This window comes from Macaca fascicularis, chromosome 14 (genome assembly GCF_037993035.2).
Source record: "Macaca fascicularis isolate 582-1 chromosome 14, T2T-MFA8v1.1".
Taxonomy (NCBI): domain Eukaryota; kingdom Metazoa; phylum Chordata; class Mammalia; order Primates; family Cercopithecidae; genus Macaca; species Macaca fascicularis.
The window spans coordinates 32013993-32032673 of record NC_088388.1 but is presented as its reverse complement, the minus strand read 5'-3'; the positions used below and the strand labels follow the sequence as shown (position 1 = coordinate 32032673).

The following is an 18681-nucleotide window of genomic DNA, read 5'->3' as shown; positions in this document are numbered from 1 at the left end:
TCTCCCTTGGCGGCCTCCCAAAGTGCTGGGATTACAGGCATGAACCATCACACCTGGGTCACTGCATCTCAGCTTTTTGGATTAACAATGTACACATCACCAAAAGCCTTTTTCAGACCTTTTTTTTTTTTTTTTTCAATTACATAGATATCCCACTAAGGACAGATGCTTCTTAATGATATTCATCTAGCCCCCAATTAACTCTTCTTTTCAATGTCTCTGTTTTGACTACTGAACTAAAGCCTTTGCAATTAGACCCAGTGGTTTTAAAATGGACATTTAGCATAAGTGAATTATCGGCAAAGCCAATATGATGTAGAAAGCCTACAGTTTAACTTGAGTGAGTGAGCAGCTTTCCTGTTCTAGATTCATCCAAAGTGTAGATGGAAGCATCTCATTATGATTTGGTTCATGTTAGATGAAGATCTAAAAATGTGTCACAGACTGAAGATTTATGTAAGGAGTGTGACTCAGCTCTCTTGTGGCAACTCTTTTTCTTTCTGATTGGATTTGTGATCCTCACAGGTGCATGAGCCTAGTTAGATCTTGGCAGCACAGCATACTTTAATTGTATTCAGGAAGCACAGACTTATTGAGTGCCTGCTATTTATCAGGCACTGGGAAGGACACTTAGATAAGCTGCCCTTGGCCTTAAGAAGCGTCCTTGTGGTGTTATATGGTAGTTATGGGCCATTAGAGGAAACTTTATAGATCAAGTAACAAACCTTCCTTGGAAAAAACTATAGGAGGTGGTTTGAAGATTACATCTAAATAGATTTTAAATGCTCTTGAACATTTAAACAGCTCTTGAAATGAATGGATAATTGGATGAACTGTTTTTGTTAACCCTGTTTCCATTTTTGCCTTGGCTGACAGGAAGCCCAGAGCCAAATTTGTTGACTGGATTTAGTAACCCTCAGGGCCCCTGTATTACACATGGTAACTGCATGCTAATGTTCCCTTGGGGCTGTCTTTCACCAGGGCCTGGTTTTATAATTAATAACTTTTCCTTTTATATTGTATAATATATAATTTGTAAGGCACCTTGAATCCTTTGTGGAATAAGACCATGTAAATATTTAATTAATTTGCTCAGAGAGTCATTGAAAAACCGACTTAAAAACTTGTATAAGTTTGGTATTAGGGACTAGATTACAGTGGACTCAATTAGGATGTTTTTGGTTGCCAGGGACAGAATCTAAGCTGATGAAGCTTAAGCAAAAAGGAAGTGATTGGCTCACGTAACTGAAAGGTTCATATTTATTTATTCAGACATAATTGTATCCAGGTGATTAGATGATGTCTTCATCAAGCTCTCTCTTCGTTTCTTGGTTGGCTTTGCTCTACACTGGCATGGTCTGTGGCTCCCATGGGGTGGCCCCTCACAACCCCAGATTTGTCTCATCCTTGTTGCTCACAGTCTTGTAGGACCAAAGTGCCTTTCCTGCTGTCATTCCAGTAAAATTCCTGGGATTAGCTCTCATTGAACCTACTATGCCCTTTGTGGATCACTAACTGGCCAAGGAAATTAAATGTCCCAATGAAGTAGGCCTGACTGCTCCTGAAACCTGGGTGGGGCAGCCCCATCCAGAACACATGAGCAAAGAGGAGAAGTGGTTCCCCGAGGAAAATTGTGATGCTATCAAGAAGGGAGGATAGATGCTGGGTAGGCAAACAACAGCTTTCTGTTCCATCAGCCTATAGTTCTTCTTAGCCAAATGAATCATGGCATGAGTGAGGGGTAAATAAGAGATAAGGTTAGAGGCTGCAGGAGTCTAAGAGTTCAAGGGTGACAGGAAAGTGTTCCCTGTAGGAACCGCTTCTATTGGGGGACAGGGCATGAATTTCAGGGACCAGTGCCCTGACCTTGAACCTGTAGGCCTCTTATTTTTGGAGCTATTCTCAAGTATGCGTCAAGAATGACCTCACTTTTCTTACCTGTAAAAAATGAGTATATTAAAGAAAACAAACAAATGGAAAGACTTTCTGTGCTTATGGATTGGGAGATTTTATTTTATTTATTTATTTTTTTGAGACGGAGTCTCGCTCTGTTGCCCAGGCTGGAGTGCAGTGGTGCGATCTCGGCTCACTGCATGCTCCGCCTCCCAGGTTCATGCCATTCTCCTGCCTCAGCCTACCGAGTAGCTGGGACTATAGGCGCCCGCCACCACGCCTGGCTAATTTTTTTTGTATTTTTTTAATAGAGATGGGGTTTCACCGTGCTAGCCAGGATGGTCTCAATCTCCTGACCTCATGATCCACCCGCCTCGGCCTCTCAAAGTGCTGGGATTACAGGTGTGAGCCACCACACCTGGCTGGATTGGGAGATTTTATATTGTTTGTCACTACTCAAAGGGATCTGAAGATTTAATGTAATTCCTATCAAAATAGAAAAATTAACCCCAAAATTCCCATGGAATCTCAAGGGGCTGTGAGTAGCCAAAGCAATCTTGAAAAGGAAGAACTAGGTTGGAGATCCCACACTTCCTGATTTCAAAACTTACTACGAAGCTATGGTAATCAAAACAATGTGGTGCTGGCATAAAGGCAGACATTTAGACAAATGGAATAGAAGAGAGAGCCCAGAAATAACCCCTCTTGTATATGGTCAGATATTTTTTGACAAAGGTGCCAAGGCTATTTGATGGGGAAAGGACAGTCTTTTTAACACATTAGGAAAACTGAATATTCACATGTGATCCCAAAAGAATGAAGTTGGATCCTTACTTAACACCATCTACCAAAAATAACTCCAAATGGATCAAAGATCTAAATGTAAGATCTAAAACTATAGGACTTTTGTAGGAAAACAGAGGGGAAAAACTTCGTGACACACAGTATTTGGCAATGACTTGTTGGACATGACACAGGCAAACAAAAGAAAAAGGCAAATTAGACTTCATCAAAATTAAAAACTTCTGTGCATCAAAAAACACTACCAGCAGAGTGAAAAAGCAACTCATAGAATAAATGAAAAATATTTGCAAATCATATATCTGGTAAGCAGTTACTACTCAGAATATGTAGAGAATCCCTACAACTCAATAATAAAAACAAACAAAAAAAAAAAACAAGGAGTGAGCAAAGGACTTGAATAGACATTTCTCCAAAAAAGATATACAGATGACTTAAGCACATGACAAGATGCTCTACATCACTAATCATTAAAGAAATGCAAATCGAAACCATGAGATACCTATTCGCATCTATTAGAATGGCTATTCTCAAAAAATAGAAAGTCCTAAGTGTTGACGATGATGTGGAGAAATTGGAACCCTAATGCATTGCTAGTGGGAATGTCGAATAGTGCATTCCCTGTGGAAGGCAGCATGGTGGTTTCTTAAATAACTAAACTTAGAATTACCATATGGTTCAGCACTTCCATTTCTCAGTATATACGAGAAAGAATTAAAAGTAGGGACTCAAACAGGTATTTATACACTCATGTTCATAGTAGCGTTATTCACAACAGCCAAAATGTGGAAGCAACTCATGTATCCATTAATGAATGAGTGGATAATCAAATGGCATATATACATACAATGGAATATTATTCAGCCTTTAAAAATGAAGGAAGTAATGGATGATTGGAATGCAGAAAAATTTTAAAAAGGAAGGAAATTCTGATGCATGCTACAATATGGATGAACCTTGAGGACATTTTGCTAAGTGAAATAAGCCAACCACAAAAGAACAAATACTGTATGATTTCTCTTATAAAAGGTATCTAGAATTGTCAAATTAATAAGTGATTCCACTTATAAGAGGTATCTAGAAAGTAGAGTGGTGGCTGCCAGGGGCTGTGAGGAGGGAGAAATTAGGAGTTGTTTACTGGGTATAGAGTTTCTGTTTGGGATGATAAAGAGGTTCTAAAGATGGATGGTGGTGATGTACAACAGTGTGAATACACTTAATGCCACTGAACTATACGCTTAAAATGGTTAAATTTTATATGTGCATTTTACCACAATAAAAAAATAATTAAAACTTAACCAGTCAAGTGTAGTATATGCAGAGGCACCCACATTGCAAACTTTGTAGGTTTCCTCGGGCTCCAGTAGGATTTGGGTTTTCCTTTCATTTTGTTTTAGAGGCAGGGTCTGACTTTGTCTCCCAGACTGGGGTGCAGTGGCACAATCATGGCTCACTGCAGCCTCGAACTCCTGGGCTCAGGTGATCCTCCAGCCTCAGCCTCCCAAGCAGCTGGGACTACAGGCATGCAACATCATGCTTGGCAATTTTTTTCTATTGTTTGTAGAGACAGGGTTTTGCCATGTTGCCCAGGCTGGCCTTGAACTCCTGGGGTCGAGTGATCCATCTGCCTCGGCTTCCCAAAGTGCTGGGATTACTGGCATGAGCCACCACACCCAGCCAGGATTTGGTTTTGTTGAGGTAAAACAGAATGTTCACAATAGAGATAAAGATTGAAAAGGTTGTTTTTTTTTTTTAGTTATTATTTTTTCAGGTGGCCGTATGGTGAAGTTTTTTGAATTGTTCAGAAAGAAGTGCCTTTCTTTTTGGTACCTTCAGAAAGAATATGCTTAACCACAGGTATTCATGCCTTGGGGAAGAGGCTAAACCACATTCCAAAAATACTTCCAGAGGAGACAGTCAGAGTTGAACAGACATACTGATTCAGTTTATTGTTAGTCATGGGAATATAGGCTCTGGATTAAACAATTAAAAAGGGACCAGGTGTGGTGGCTCACAATTGTAATCCCAGCACTTTGGGAGGCTGGGGTGGGTGGATCATTTGAGCCCAGGAATTTGAGGCTAACCTGGGCAACAAAGTGAGATCCTATCTCTATGAAAATGAAATAAATTAGCTGGGAGTAGTGGCGTGTGCCTACTGTAGTCCCAGCTATCCAGGAGGCTGAGGTGGGAGGATCGCTTAAGTCTAGGAGTTCAAGGCTTCGGTGAGCTACAGTCAGGTCACTGCACTTCACCCTGAGGGACAGTGTGAGACCCTGTCTCTAAACAGAGAGAGAGAGAGAGAGATCTCCCACTTATGGGAAAAAGTGAGAAATAAAATGAAGAGCTCTTCTCAATAGTTTCCTGGGTGATGGATTTCCTGAAAACCCTAACTTGATCATTACACATTCTATGCATGTAAGAAAATATCACATGTACCGCCTACATATAGATAAATATTATGTATCATTTTTTAAAGCCTGTAAAAAAATTTTTTTAACGGGAAGGTGGCAGAGATGTTAATATCTGAACATCCAAAGGTCTGGTAAAGACAGGGTATTAGTCAGTGTCCTGACAGGAAAGGGAGGCTGCACTCACATACAGGTGGCTTTGTAGAAAGAAGAGTGGGCAGGCTCTGGGGAAACCGCAGGAGCAGTACAGTACCCAAAGCTCTAACCGCTGGGACCTGATGGGTGCAGGGTTCGAGGTTCAGCTGCCTGATGAGAGTGAGCTTTGACCCCCAAGGAGAGGGAGTCCTCGGCATCAATACTTTGACCTCACTCTCCTCCCTCCCTCCCATATCCTCCCAAAGGCAGTGGAGCCCATGGGGGTTGTCCACAAGGATCTGCCTCCAGGGGCACCAGACAGGGCAGAGAGGGTGGGTGGCAGGAGGATCTGGAGGGAGAAGGGAAGGCACCCAGCACAGAAAAAGGCCCCACCAAGTTGAATGACTTCCCACTAACGATATTTTTCAAATCTCATCTGTGGGATATTTTTGTTCATACATTGACCCAGAAAGCTTCATTTTCCAGCAACTGAAAAACTGGCTTAGACAAAATGTGAAAAGAAAACCATGCCATCTCATAGGATGTTTTACACATTCAATGTTGAATTAATAGACCACAAGGAAATGTAATTGCTCTCTAAAAAGCATATTCTATATTTCTGAATTCCTTTTTTTTTTTTTTTCTTTTTGGCAGAATCTTGCTCTGTCTCCCAGGCTGGAGTGCAGTGGTGCAATCTCAGCTGACTGCAACCTCTGCCTACTGGGTTCAAGCGATTCTCTTGTCTCAGCCTTCTGAGTAGCTGGGATTACAGGCACACACCCCATGCCCAGTTAATTTTTGTTTTTTGTTTTTGTTTTTGTTTTTGTTTTTAGTAGAGACGGGGTATCGCCATGTTGGCCGGGCTGGTCTTGAACACCTGACCTCAGGTGATCCGCCCACTTCGGCCTCCCGAGGTGCTGGGATTACAGGTGTGAACCACTGTGCCTGGCCTCTGAATTCCTTTTCTAATTAGGTTCTGTCACTCTGCCTGTGACCAGACTGGTTTTCAGCTCTGTTCGCTCCTGGTCCTTTCAACTTTTGAATTCCCTGAAAATTTGACTCAGGCTTTCTCTGAGCAGTTGAGCCCTTTTTAAATGTAACATTGCAATGGTCTATTTTATATTTTCAGAATCATAAAAGTAACCTAAAACTATTTAGCCCAGGAAAAGATACACATACCAGTGATTAAGAACCTGGAGTCAAACCACCTGGTTCAAATCCTGACTCCATCCTTTATTAGCCATGTGACCTCGGGTTGGTCCCTTGATCATTCTGGGCCTTGGTTTCCTCATCTGTGAAAGGGGGTCATCACTGGATACATCTCCTAGGGTTGTGGTAAGGATTAAATGAGATGACGTGCCCTTAGCACCCTGCCTGGCATGCAGCAAGCAATCAGAAATGATGACGGTTACTCTTGTCTCTTCCTTGCTCTTTCCCCGACCCCCTTTCATTCCTTCCCTCAACTCCTGCTTAGCCTCCCCCTCCCATGGCCTCCATGAAACACACCGTGGTCTTATTTGGCCTGTCTCCCTCCCCTTTTCTCCTGTGTTGATTCAGATTGTGAGCACGTCCAATGCCTCCCAGGCAGTCACCTTGGTGTACGTCGTGGGCAATCAGAGCACATTCCTCAATGGCACCGTCGCCAGCAGCCTCCTCAGCCAGCTCTCGGCTGAGCTGGTGGGATTCTACCTCACCTATCCGCCGCTCACCATTGCTGAACGTGAGTATGGCCATGCCTACGGGGACCCAAATGTTTCCCCGGGACCTTTCTCCATTTAGCAAACATTTATAGTGCCGGGCCACATATTACCACCTTTATCATAAAGTGACAGCTAAAATATGTGACGGATTAAGGTTGAATTGAGAAAAAGGTTAGTACACATCAAAGAAAGCACTTGCTAGGTTCCTTCGTCCTTTGCATTTCTCTTATCTCATTTAATCCTCAGACCTGCCCTATAAGACAGATGCAAAATTAGCCCCATTTTGCAGAGGAGAAAACTGAGGCTCTAAGAGGTTTCATGAGGTACCCGCTCTCACTTAGCTAGTAAGCCACGGGACCTGGGGTTTGAACCCAAGCAGTCTGCCTTCTGAGCTTACAATTCTGCCTGCTAGGGCAACCGATCTCTAAGCAATCTGGGTTGCTATGGTTTTTCTCCCTCTTATGCCATCAGCAAAGGTTCCCAGACCTTGAGGCTCGGCTCTGCCTCCAGATATCATAATGTAACTCATTTGCAGTCCATGGTGTGACTTCAGTTGCTGAGGCCCCTGTAGTCTTGTGGCCTCATCTTTTTCTAATGTTTCAGTTACATAATCCTCATTACCATGCAATAGGCATAGACTTCAGAGATGCAGCAGGCTACATTTTGTATCCAAATGTTTATTTGGTAGCCAAAGGATGGAAAGGTTTATACTCCTAAATTTAAACATTCTTACCTTTCACAAGGTCGCTGGGCAAGTTTATTTTTTAATACATATTAGCACAATTGTCCCATAATTTCTTTCTGGAGTTGTTTTTGATACTGTAAATAGACAAGATAATGTGTATGAATGTACTTAGCACACGGCAGCCACTCAGAATTTTTTTCAAATGTTTGCTTAATGGCAAGCTTTTGTAAAGGTCCACATAATAAGGAAAGATGACTCTGGATTTTAGGGAAAAGATGATGTCATAAAAGGTGGCATTATGTCACATGTCAGCATTTTCCATCATCCTTTTATTTCTGAAAACAACTACGATTTATTGAGCACTAACCATATGCGAGGAGGCAGTGTACCAATCCCTTTGCATATATCAACTCCAGTAGGCCCCATACTTGTAAAGAAATATGGGCCTTTTGTTACAAGCATTTGGCTACTAAACTTAAGTCCTTGACATTGGAAAAATCCGAGATAATCATTCCTAACAATGTTGGTGGTGGTCCAATGATTTTTTAAGAGAAAGCCACAGCAAAGACAGGTTCCTGCTGTGGGTCTCGATAAAGAAGGTGTTCTGTTGGAACAGAAGATTTTGATGAAAAAACGGAAAGGGCAGAAACTCACAAATCCTAGAAAACTCTTCATCTACAAGTTGGACCTTTATTGAGTCTTTTGGTTTTCTAAACAGTGAGATAGTTTTGGTTCATATGTCCTGGAATCCCTAAGAATCACAAAGCAGGATTTAGCCGCTTGCTCTTTTGTCATTTATATCTGTTTTCCTTAACGAAATTTCAAATAAGCCAGGTGCCATAACGCGTGCTTATAGTCCAGCTACTCGGGAGGCTTAGGTGCAAGGACCACCTGAGCCCAGGAGTTCAAGAACAGCCTGGGCAACATATCAAGATCCCATCTCAAATATAACTAACTAAATAAAATAAAACAAATCAAACCTATAAAAGTAATTGGGTATGTTTCTTATTTGTTTTAGCACTGGAATATCCCAACCTTGACATATCAGAAACAACCAGAGACTATTGGGTAATCACAGGTAATCTCTTATTTTGTTATTTCCCCTCTTCATGCTCTCAGATTTGTTTATTTTTTTAAAACTGTAGACCATTCATTAATCAGATTGGCACTTTTCTTTGCTCCTGTCTTTTAAGTCAAGGAGTTACTTCTACAGGACCAGAAGTGAATGGGATAAGCTGAGATAAGAAAAGAACATCACACTGAAGATGAATATTAGCTAAAAATTCAAAACAGCTTTCAAGTCCTTACTCAGTGGCCTCCTCTTTGCAAAAAGTGACCCTATCAGAAGTTACAGTGTTAACTGAAGAAGGTCTAGGGCACCAGTTTGTAGTGAATAGTTATCAGTTTATAAATGGAAAGCCTTTTTGGACTGCCCTATAAAACCCAAATTAAAGTTAGAGGAAGGCCGGGCATGCACTTGCCTCTCCACCCTGGCACGACACGCACCCACACCAATCCTGGCATGTCTTGACAGTGAGGGTGTTTGGAAGTAGAAGGGGGTTCTTCTGGCGGCGTTTTCTCTTTTGTTCCTTGACATTTTCCTGTGGATCTTTATGGAACAGCAAAAAAGTTCTTCTTTGTGTTTTTCAAAAGCCAGACAGTAGTTTTGGGGATTGGAGAAACAAGGATTGAGAGCTGAAGAACAGATGTTTGTAGGAGGAAAAGTGGCCAGCCTAGCCAGGAAGGAGAGGAACAGGAGGAGAAGTATATGAGGTGTACTGGCACCGCTATAACCAAGTGCCACAGACTGGGTGGCTTCAACAACAGACATTTATCTGCTCTCAATCCTGGAGACTAGAAGTCTAAAGTCAAGGTGTTACAGGATTGGCTTCTCCGGAGACCTCTCTCCTTGGTTTAGAGATGGTCATCTTCCCCCTGCGTCTTCACATGCCCTTCCCTCTGGGTCTGTCTCTATTCTAATCTCTTTTTATAAGGACAACATCATATTGAATTAGGGCTCCCCAATATGACCTCATTTTAGCTTCATTTCCTCTTTTTTTTCTTTTCTTTTTTTTTTTTTTTAATTGAGGCAGAGTTTCGTTCTCGTGGCTTAGGCTGGAGTACAATGGTGCGGTCTTGGCTCCCTGCAACCTCCACCTCCCAGGTTCAAGCGATTCTCCTGCCTCAGCCTCCCAAGTAGCTGGGATTACAGGCACACACCACCACACCCGGCTAATTTTTTTTTTGTATTTTTAGTAGAGATGGGGTTTCACCATGTTGGCCAGGCTGGTCTCAAACTCCTGACCTCAGGCGATCTGCCCGCCTTGGCCTCCCAAAGTGCTGGGACTACAGGCGTGAGTCAACACACCCGCCTGACTTCATTACCTCTTTAAAGGATCTATCTCCAAATACAGTCACATTCTGAGGTACTTGGGGTTAGGGCTTCAACAGAGGAATTTGGGGGGACAGACTGGGTGCAGTGGCTCACCCCTGTAATCCCAGAACTTTGGGAGGCTGAGGCGGGTGAATTGCGAGTTCAAAACCAGCCTGACCAACATATCTACTAAAGATACACACCCAAAAATTAGCCCAGTGTGGTGGCGGGTGCCTGTGATCCGAGCTACTTGGGAGGCTGAGAGGCAGGAGAATCACTTGAAACCAGGAGGCAGAGGTTGTAGTGAGTCAAGATAGTGCCACTGCACTCCAGCCTGGGCAACCGAGTGAGACTGTCTCAAAAAAAAAAAAAAAAGGAATTGGAATTGGGGGAACACATGTCAGCCTGTAACAGGATGGAGGAAGATCCTGCACGTCATGGAAGATGTGCCTGGGTGAGCAACCTGGTCCCAAACCTCCCCTCTGTCCTCTCCCATCCCCTCTCTCACTTGCAGTCCCAAGCAAGCAGCAGATGGACTGCTGCCTGAAATACTAAGGACTCTACACCCCTGCTGGATGAAGCCTGCTCAAGAACCCTTCTAAATTGCAGAACATTGCATTTCTTTCCCCCCGTTGCAGAGCCATCGGTATGTAGAAATCATTTTACCTGCTAAGGAGGCAAGCAAAAAAACCAGCTCACCAGAGTTTGTGCCCAAGAGAGAAAACAGTGCTAACCCAGCAACACATTTTTGGAGCTAGCGGCTTATGTAACATTTACAAAATCATGTTTTCTTTACAAGGAATGATGTTTTTTTAAGGTGGAGATATTCCTCCCTTCTATTAACTTTAATTGATAACGCATTCACCCATCACCACAGGCTGTCCTTGACAACCTCTTATGTCATCCTTTCTTCATCTACCCGTGTCTTGCCCTGCCTCTATTTTGGTAACATAACCTTAATCAAAATCTCCATTCCAGGTCTTGTTTTCAGGACTCTCCTCAGACTTAGCCCTCTGCCCACTCATTTATGAAACCCTTATTTGTTATTACTGTTGGTGTTCAGAATAAACAGTGGCTTCCATCACTGTGTTTAGGGCTAGCTGGATCCGTTGGTTAGTGCATGGGAAGGGCTGGAACCAGGTCTCAGAATGATCATCCTGCCTTCCCTTTGACAACTGTGAGCACCTTCTGAACCCCTGGGTAGCCACCAACCAACCTGCCCCATAATTTACCAAAAGGGTAGGGGATGGGGACCTATGAGGCTTTGTTCAGCCCTTACCCCTAGACACGCATCACAGGCTTTCTGTCTTCTGCCCATTTCTAACAGCCAAGAGGATTTGGAGCCAATTCTCTTTTCTGTAGTTTGTATTATAAAAGCCTGACATGTTTTCATCTGTTTTCCAACTAAACTTATATGAAATAGGTTTTTGCAAACTATACATACTTCTCCTGCCTCAGAGGGTGGGTCCCTTCTCGATGGAAAAATCATTGGCTGAAAGTGACTCCTGAAGTCTCTTTACAGAGAACCTAGAGGCTACCCTGCCACTCAGGGGTCCTGCAGTGAAGTTTGTATATACGAGGCAAGATAGAAATGTGCAGATTCAATATTGCTGCCAGACAGAGGGGAGAGCCCATTTCAGGCTTATCCATCTGCCTTTATTTCACTCGCCAGAGGCAAAATATCCCCGACCCAGCAACGGAAAAATTTCTTCTGGTCTCAGCTCTGCCATTTTCTAACCTAGTGTGTCCTTGAGCTCAAGCCACTCAGGCCATGTGGACTTCATATTCTCCTTTTTTGGGGGGAGGGAGAAGTATTAGCTGAACATTAAGATTCTTTCAGTGCTAAATGTGTAGGATCCAACCGCAAATAAAACAACTTAGCCTGAGTACAGAAGGCTGAACCAGGCCCCATCACTTGAGTTGTAGAGCCCAGTGTGATTGTGAATAAAGAAGTAATAAGAGAATAGTGATGTGAAAGTCATTGAATCTTCTGGACAAAGCTCCTTTGAACACAGCTGGGGACGTGCCCAACTCCTCTAAGCTGAGTCAGTGGTGGCCGAGGCTGGGGGGCCAGGGCCCTGACTGATGTGCTGCGGGGCTGGTGTCTTCCTGGTTATCTGCGCCAGGTCTGAACTTCTGTGGTTCTGTGGTTTCTGTGTCTCTGCGAGAGAGAGGGGTACATGTCCCTTTCTGCTGCCTTCCAGGTGGACAGGGAGGGCTGAGGAGCCTGAGCCTGCCACATTTTTCAGGGAAAAGGGGAGGAGCCATGTCCTGGGACACATTTCCATGCCTTACAGGTGTTTTCTTCCTCTGTGTTTAGCAAAGAAGGGGCACATTGTAACAACAGCAGCTACCATTTATTGCTGTTCCATCGAGGCCTTAATGATAGCACCAGGCTAGCAGCATTTTTTATTGAATTATCTTTTCTTAACAATGACACGATCAGTAGTAGATTGTGATGCCTGTGTTTTCAGATGAGGAACTGAGGCATAGAGAAACTCAGCAACTTGCCTGAAAATACTCAGGAAGGGGAAGCCAGGAGGCAGACTCAGGGCCCTGCCTCCAACTCCAGCTCTTCCCCAGCTGCCCCCTAAGAAGGACACATTCTCTTTGCAAAGAGTGGTGACGAAGCTGTGGAAATTGTCCAGTTGATCCCCTGTAACTCTGTGGGAGATTCCCACAGCCTCCGGTACTTCCTTGGAGGCTTTTTTTTTTTTTCAAAAAAATTTTTATTGGCTGGATGTGTTGGCTCACACCTGTAATCGCAGCACTATGAGAGGCTGAGATGGGAGGATTGCTTGAGTCCAGGAGTTTGAGACCAGTCTGGGCAACATAGTGAGACCTCATCTCTACCAAAACAAAAAATAGCTGGTGTGGTGGCTCATGCCTGTAGTCCAGGCTACTTGGAGGCTGAGGCTGGAGGATTGCTTGAGCTCAGGAGGTCGAAGCTGCAGAGTCATGATCCTGTCACTGCATTCCAGCCTGGGCAACAGAGAGAAACCCTACCTCAAAAGAAAAAAGAAAACAATTTTATTGTAAAATATAACTCACATAAAAGTTACCATTTTGAACATGTTTAAGTGTGCAATTCAGTGGGATCAAGTATATCCACAATATTGTACAACCACCACTGCTATTTCCAGAACTTTTTTGTCCCCTGGAGGCTTTTGACTATTCCCTTTATTTGATGTCTGCCTTTGAAGCATCACCAAGATTCCCATGAAATAATCCTCGATGACACCTCTTGACTGTCCTGTGTCCCCTCTCTCACTCTTGGCCAGTGGTCAGGAGAGGACAACTTAGAAGTAATACTTCGGTCATTTGATCTATTATTTTGCTAGAGGAGCCATCTTTGAACTAGCAAGTATGTGGGCTTTTCTGTCTGGGGACAAGAGGTGGGCCAGCCCTTCCGTGATCTGATAGCTGTGTCATGAGGGACTCTGGGGGTCCTCTGGGACCTGACACAGTGGGAACAGCACAACTCTTTGTTTTATGAATTTGCAGGAATTTGGCTGATGCATGAGCTGGGAGTGTCTCACCAGGGCCCTAGAAAGAGAAAAAGAACTGCTTTATACCCTCCAGGGGGATTATTTGGCATTCATGGCTTCAAAGAAGTAATTTCAGAGACCTAGCTGTGGGGTTTCTTTCTCGCTTGATCTATTTAAACATTCTCTATACGGTTATCTGGGCTTGTATGGAATGTGATCATTAGTGTTGGCTGCTGGTAGCCCCCTGTTGTACTGGATGCCATAACGTTCTTCACATCCAAGCTATTTCCATATCCTAGTAGGTGGATGGTAATGTTGATCCTTGGATGGGCTCTGGTAGAACAAACTCTATTAAATGAAAAATCTCATCTTCCCAACCCTTGCAAGTTTTGGTCTCTTTAAGAAAATGAGATTTGTTTTTCACATTTTTAATTTTAAACATGACTATGTTTGAAGGCAGCCTTTGTGTATTTGGGGTGAAGTATGTTTCCCAAAGGATGTGGAACAAGAACTGGACTTTGGGGGTAGAGAGAAAAAGGGAGTCGCCCTGATAGTAAGTGAACACAGCAGTCCTAGAACAGCCCTAGTGGTCCTGAAAACCGTCCTCCCTGCATTGGCCATGGCTGAAACCATCATTCATGCTGTACCTGTTGACCACGGATACCCTGGCTATAGATGAAGCCTAATGGTGGAGAAAGGATGGGGAAGAAGGGTGTCCTCTTTACCTTCCTCACAGCAGGCAATGTTCTAAGCCGCTTTACATATCCTGTCTCATTTAAACCCTAGAACTCATTGGGCTTATGTTGGCTGTGATGTATGTGGGGGAAAAAAAGAGCAAACTGTTACTGTGTCTTTGTAGAAAGTAGACATAAGAGACTGCATTTTGTTCTGTACTAAGAAAAATTCTTCTGCCTTGAGATGCTGTTAATCTGTAATCCTAGCCTCAACCCTGTGCTCTCAGAGACATGTGCTGTGTTGACTCAAGGTTTAATGGATTTAGGGCTATGCAGAATGTGCTTTGTTAAAAAAGTGCTTGAAGGCAGTATGCTTGTTAAAAGTCATCACCATTCTCTAATCTCAAGTACCCAGGGACACAATACACTGCGGAAGGCCACAGGGACCTCTGCCTAGGAAAACCAGGTATTGTCCAAGGTTTCTCCCCATGTGATAGCCTGAGATATGGCCTCCTGGGACCTGACCATCCCCAGCCTGACACCGGTAAAGGGTCTGTGCTGAGGAGGATTAATAAAAGAGGAAGGCCTCTTTGCAGTTGTGATAAGAGGAAGGCATCTGTCTCCTGCTAGTCTCTGGGCAATGGAATGTCTCGGTGTAAAACCCAATTGTATGTTCTATTTACTGAGATAGGAGAAAACCGCCTTAAGGCTGGAGGTGACACATGCTGGTGGCAATACTGCTCTTTAATGCACCGAGATGTTTATGTACGTGCACATCAAAGCACGGCACCTTTTCTTAACCTTGTGTATGACACAGAGACCTTTGTTTACGTGTTTTCCTGCTAACCCTCTCCCCACTATTACCCTATTGTCCTGCCACATCCCCCTCTCCGAGGTGGTAGAGATAATGATCAATAAATACTGAGGTAACTCAGAGACCAGTGCTGGAGCATGTTCTCGGTAGCTGAGCACTGGTCCCTTGGGCCCACTTTTCTTTCTCTATACTTTGTCTCTGTATCTCTTTCTTTTCTCAGTCTCTCGTCCCACCTGAAAAGAGTGGGACGAGAAAGGCCCACAGGTGTGGAGGGGCAGGCCACCCCTTCAATGTATACTTTCTTACTGCCTTTTTACAGAGAAGGACTTGGACTCAGGGCCAGTGGCTTGCCTGAGGTCCCTGAATTGACAAGTGCCATAAGAGATGGCCCACTCTTTCCATTCAGCCATCCTCTTCTTGAATGAGAGAGCATCTGAGGGGTCTGGGTAGCTTTAGGGTGGGCATTCAAAGGACTCCACAGAGGAGGCAGAGATGAGGACACTGCACAGGGTAGTCTGCCCAGATATAAGGGATTGAGTTGCAGGACGGAGCTCAGATTCCTCAGCAAAGCTATTGACAAGGCAGAAGAAAACAGGAATAGCTCTGAGCCAGACCTTGAGTGGAAACCAGCAAAAATACCCATTAACCATACCTACAGCTGTGCTGTGTTCCCATGTGGACTTTTAGCAACACAGATAATCATCTTAGGTGAAGTTTGAGTTAAATACAGCAACATTAGCAATGTCACAGCTCACAGAGCAAAGAGCTGAGGCTCTGGAGTTACACAGTCTGGCTTGGGTTTGGACCCTGACTCTGCTGGTTGCTAGCTGTGTGACCTCAGACAAGTCACTTAATCTTTTCAGCATCTATAACGTGTGGATAATGATTGTCATGAGGCTGTCACGAAGGTGAAATGAGGTAAGGATGGCCAGGCCCTAACATGAGGTAGGACACAGTGGCCCTTGGTGGCCTGTGCAGGGTCAGTGGTGCTTGTGCTTACTGAATCAGCAGAAAACCTGCCTGCTGAGCCTCTCCTCTGCCTTCTGCATCCACAGTGCTACAGGGTGTGGACAATTCGCTGGTGGGCCTGCACAACCAGAGCTTTGCCCGGGTCATGGAGCAGCGCCTGGCCCAGCTATTCATGATGTCCCAGCAACAAGGCCGGCGGTTTAAACGGGCCACCACCCTGGGAAGCTACACCGTGCAGGTAGGTGTATACAGAGCCACTGGGGTTTTCTAATAACTGGGGGTGGAGAGGGGGGAGTGTGCTTCCTGAGACTAAATAAGTCAGTGTGCACAGAGGAGCATCCATGCTGCAAACTGACAGCCGTTTTATCAATGCTGCTGTTAGGTTTTGGGAATTGATGGTCATAACCATCAAAAACATGAAGGAGGGTGAGAGTCTGCTGCTCTTCCAACATTGTCACTAACTAGGTTATAACTACAAGGAAGTCTCAGTACAAAATCTGTACTCTGGCAGATATTTTTGAAACAAAAAATTCTTGGTAAGCAAGGACAGACTCATCATCAACTTGTTCAGTAAGCTCAATGAAGTCCCAGCTCTCTGTCCTTTTAGACCCTTTCATCTCCATTCCTCTGAATGGCAGATGCACCATTATTCCAGAGACAGGATACTGTTACCTGTGTGTAGTCAGTTTCAACAAACAGAACCCTCCAAGCTTATAGTGGACACCTGACGATGTAGAGATTTAGGCTGGAGGAGTGTAGTGACACTAGCTGTATCCAGCCCACATCCCCTTACCGTTTCTGTGCATTCCAGTTGGAGTTCCAACAGCCAGCCTCTGAATCTTTTTCAGAGGGCTACTTTTGAGATGTCAAAACCTGCTTTGCCCATGCCATGCTGGTCGGAAGTGCCTGGGAATTACCAGAGTTATAAATAACCTGGTTCTCTCACTTCTTGGCTGGGAGAATTCTGAAATGTATGTTTTAGATCATTTTCAAAGCTTTCCCACAGAATTAAGCTTTAGTCATTGACTGCAGTAACTGGCTTAATAACGCACCCCTTGTAGGCTCCTTCCTATTCCTGTATTACCTCCTCACCCTCCTGCCAGTTCGTTGCACCACTCAGATGAACTAGAAGCACTCAGCTCTTCTCAGGGTCTGCTTCTGAGGGCACCCAATCAAGGCAGTAGCCATCCCCAGGAGTAGAGATTCTAAACCTCTCTGGATACTTTAGCCAGTTCCTGCAAGAATGGGAACCTCTCTGGTGTATTCTAGCCAGGTCTACCTATCTTGAATTGTACTGTCACCACTGAGAACTCACGTCTAACTTTTTGTCAACTAATTTGTTGCGCTAATTAACAAAGCCCTGTTAGCATGATGTCAAATTAGAGAAGCACTCCTGGTAGCTGCCTCCGGAATGGGGACTTCCTAACTGGAATCAAGCAGACTACCCCTGGCATGTGAACCCCTGATTGATGATTTGACCACATCTCAGGTGTAACTGAACCATAGCACACATGCATAGTATCACACTGTCTATGAGTAAGCATTTTAAAGGAAATTGAAGCCATTAGCATAGTCTGTGTGCAAATCCTGTCCCCAGGCAATCTTGAAAGTATAAACAACCCATCTTAATGAACACACTTCCCTGCATGAGTCATCATCATGCCCCTGATGGAGACTCCAGGTCCCTCCATTCGCAGTTGGTGAATTTGGCCCTTTGTCCTATTGGATGTTGCTTTGGTTCTAAAAGTCTTTGTGGTCTGGAATGACCTTATCACTAGGTAAAGTGATGGTTAAACTCGCATGTCAGGTTTGTGAGTTCTCCTTTGTAGGTTCCATGTGAGCTCTATCATTTCCACTCTTCCAAATGACAGGAAGAAAGTCACTGGTGCTCAGATAATGGAACTGGGATTTGCATCAGCCAAAGGGGGAGAAGGGGCCACCGTACAACCCTGGTGTTATTTGTAAACCTAAGAAATCTAACACATTTTGCATGCCAAAGGGCCCAGAGAGGTGTTCTTTCTCTCTTTTTTTTTTTTTTTTTTTTGAGACAGAGTTTTGCTCTGTTGTCCAGGCTGGAGTGCAGTGGCACAATATTGGCACACTGCAACCTCTGCCTCCCGGGTTCAAGCAATTCTTCTGCCTCAGCCTCCTGAATAGCTGGGATTACAGGTGTGCGCCACCGTGCCCAGCTAATTTTTGTATTTTTAGTAGAGATGGGATTTTGCCATGCTGGTCAGGCTGGTCTCAAACTCCTGACCTCATGATCCACCCGCCTTGGCCTCCCAAAGTGCTGGGGTTACAGGTGTGAGCCACCACATCCAGTCCTCTCTCATTTCTTCTAAGAGCTCAGTGCACTTGGCCCCTTTAGCTGCGTGGAAAGTCTGAGGGAAGCAGGTAGGGGTTTATTTCTGCAAATCCATAATTTACAGAGGGTGTAGATCATCTTGTAACATACCCTTAAAGAAATCTTGGCAGGAAGAATTTACTATTAAGTTGAAATTGAGAGAAGCTATTAGATATTTGAATGGTCACTCAACTTCTACCAGATTCTTCTAACACTTTCCCCACCTCCTTTTCCACTAGGGAAAGGAATAACATGCCCCAGTTTCCCCCCAAAAATTCACTTTATGTGGCTTACAATATGCTTCTACCCTGAAGCCTTTCTTCTGGGCTTAGATCATTTTAAAAGATGAGCTACCCTCATGAATATGGAGATTTAACTGTCTGGAATCTAAAGATA

The 18681-nt window shown here is 44.1% G+C and overlaps 1 protein-coding gene across 10 annotated transcripts in view; it reads left to right on the top strand.

Moving 5' to 3' along the window:
* The window catches only part of KIAA1549L (KIAA1549 like), a 292279-nt gene that overhangs the window by 176682 nt on the left and 96916 nt on the right, over positions 1-18681 (top strand). For all 10 annotated transcript variants that reach the window (XM_065528331.1, XM_005578244.3, XM_074013979.1 and 7 more), the window contains 3 exons: positions 6795-6957; positions 8641-8700; positions 16028-16179. In XM_065528331.1, the coding sequence (XP_065384403.1) occupies positions 6795-6957; positions 8641-8700; positions 16028-16179 (375 nt within the window). The remainder of the gene's footprint in view (positions 1-6794; positions 6958-8640; positions 8701-16027; positions 16180-18681) is intronic.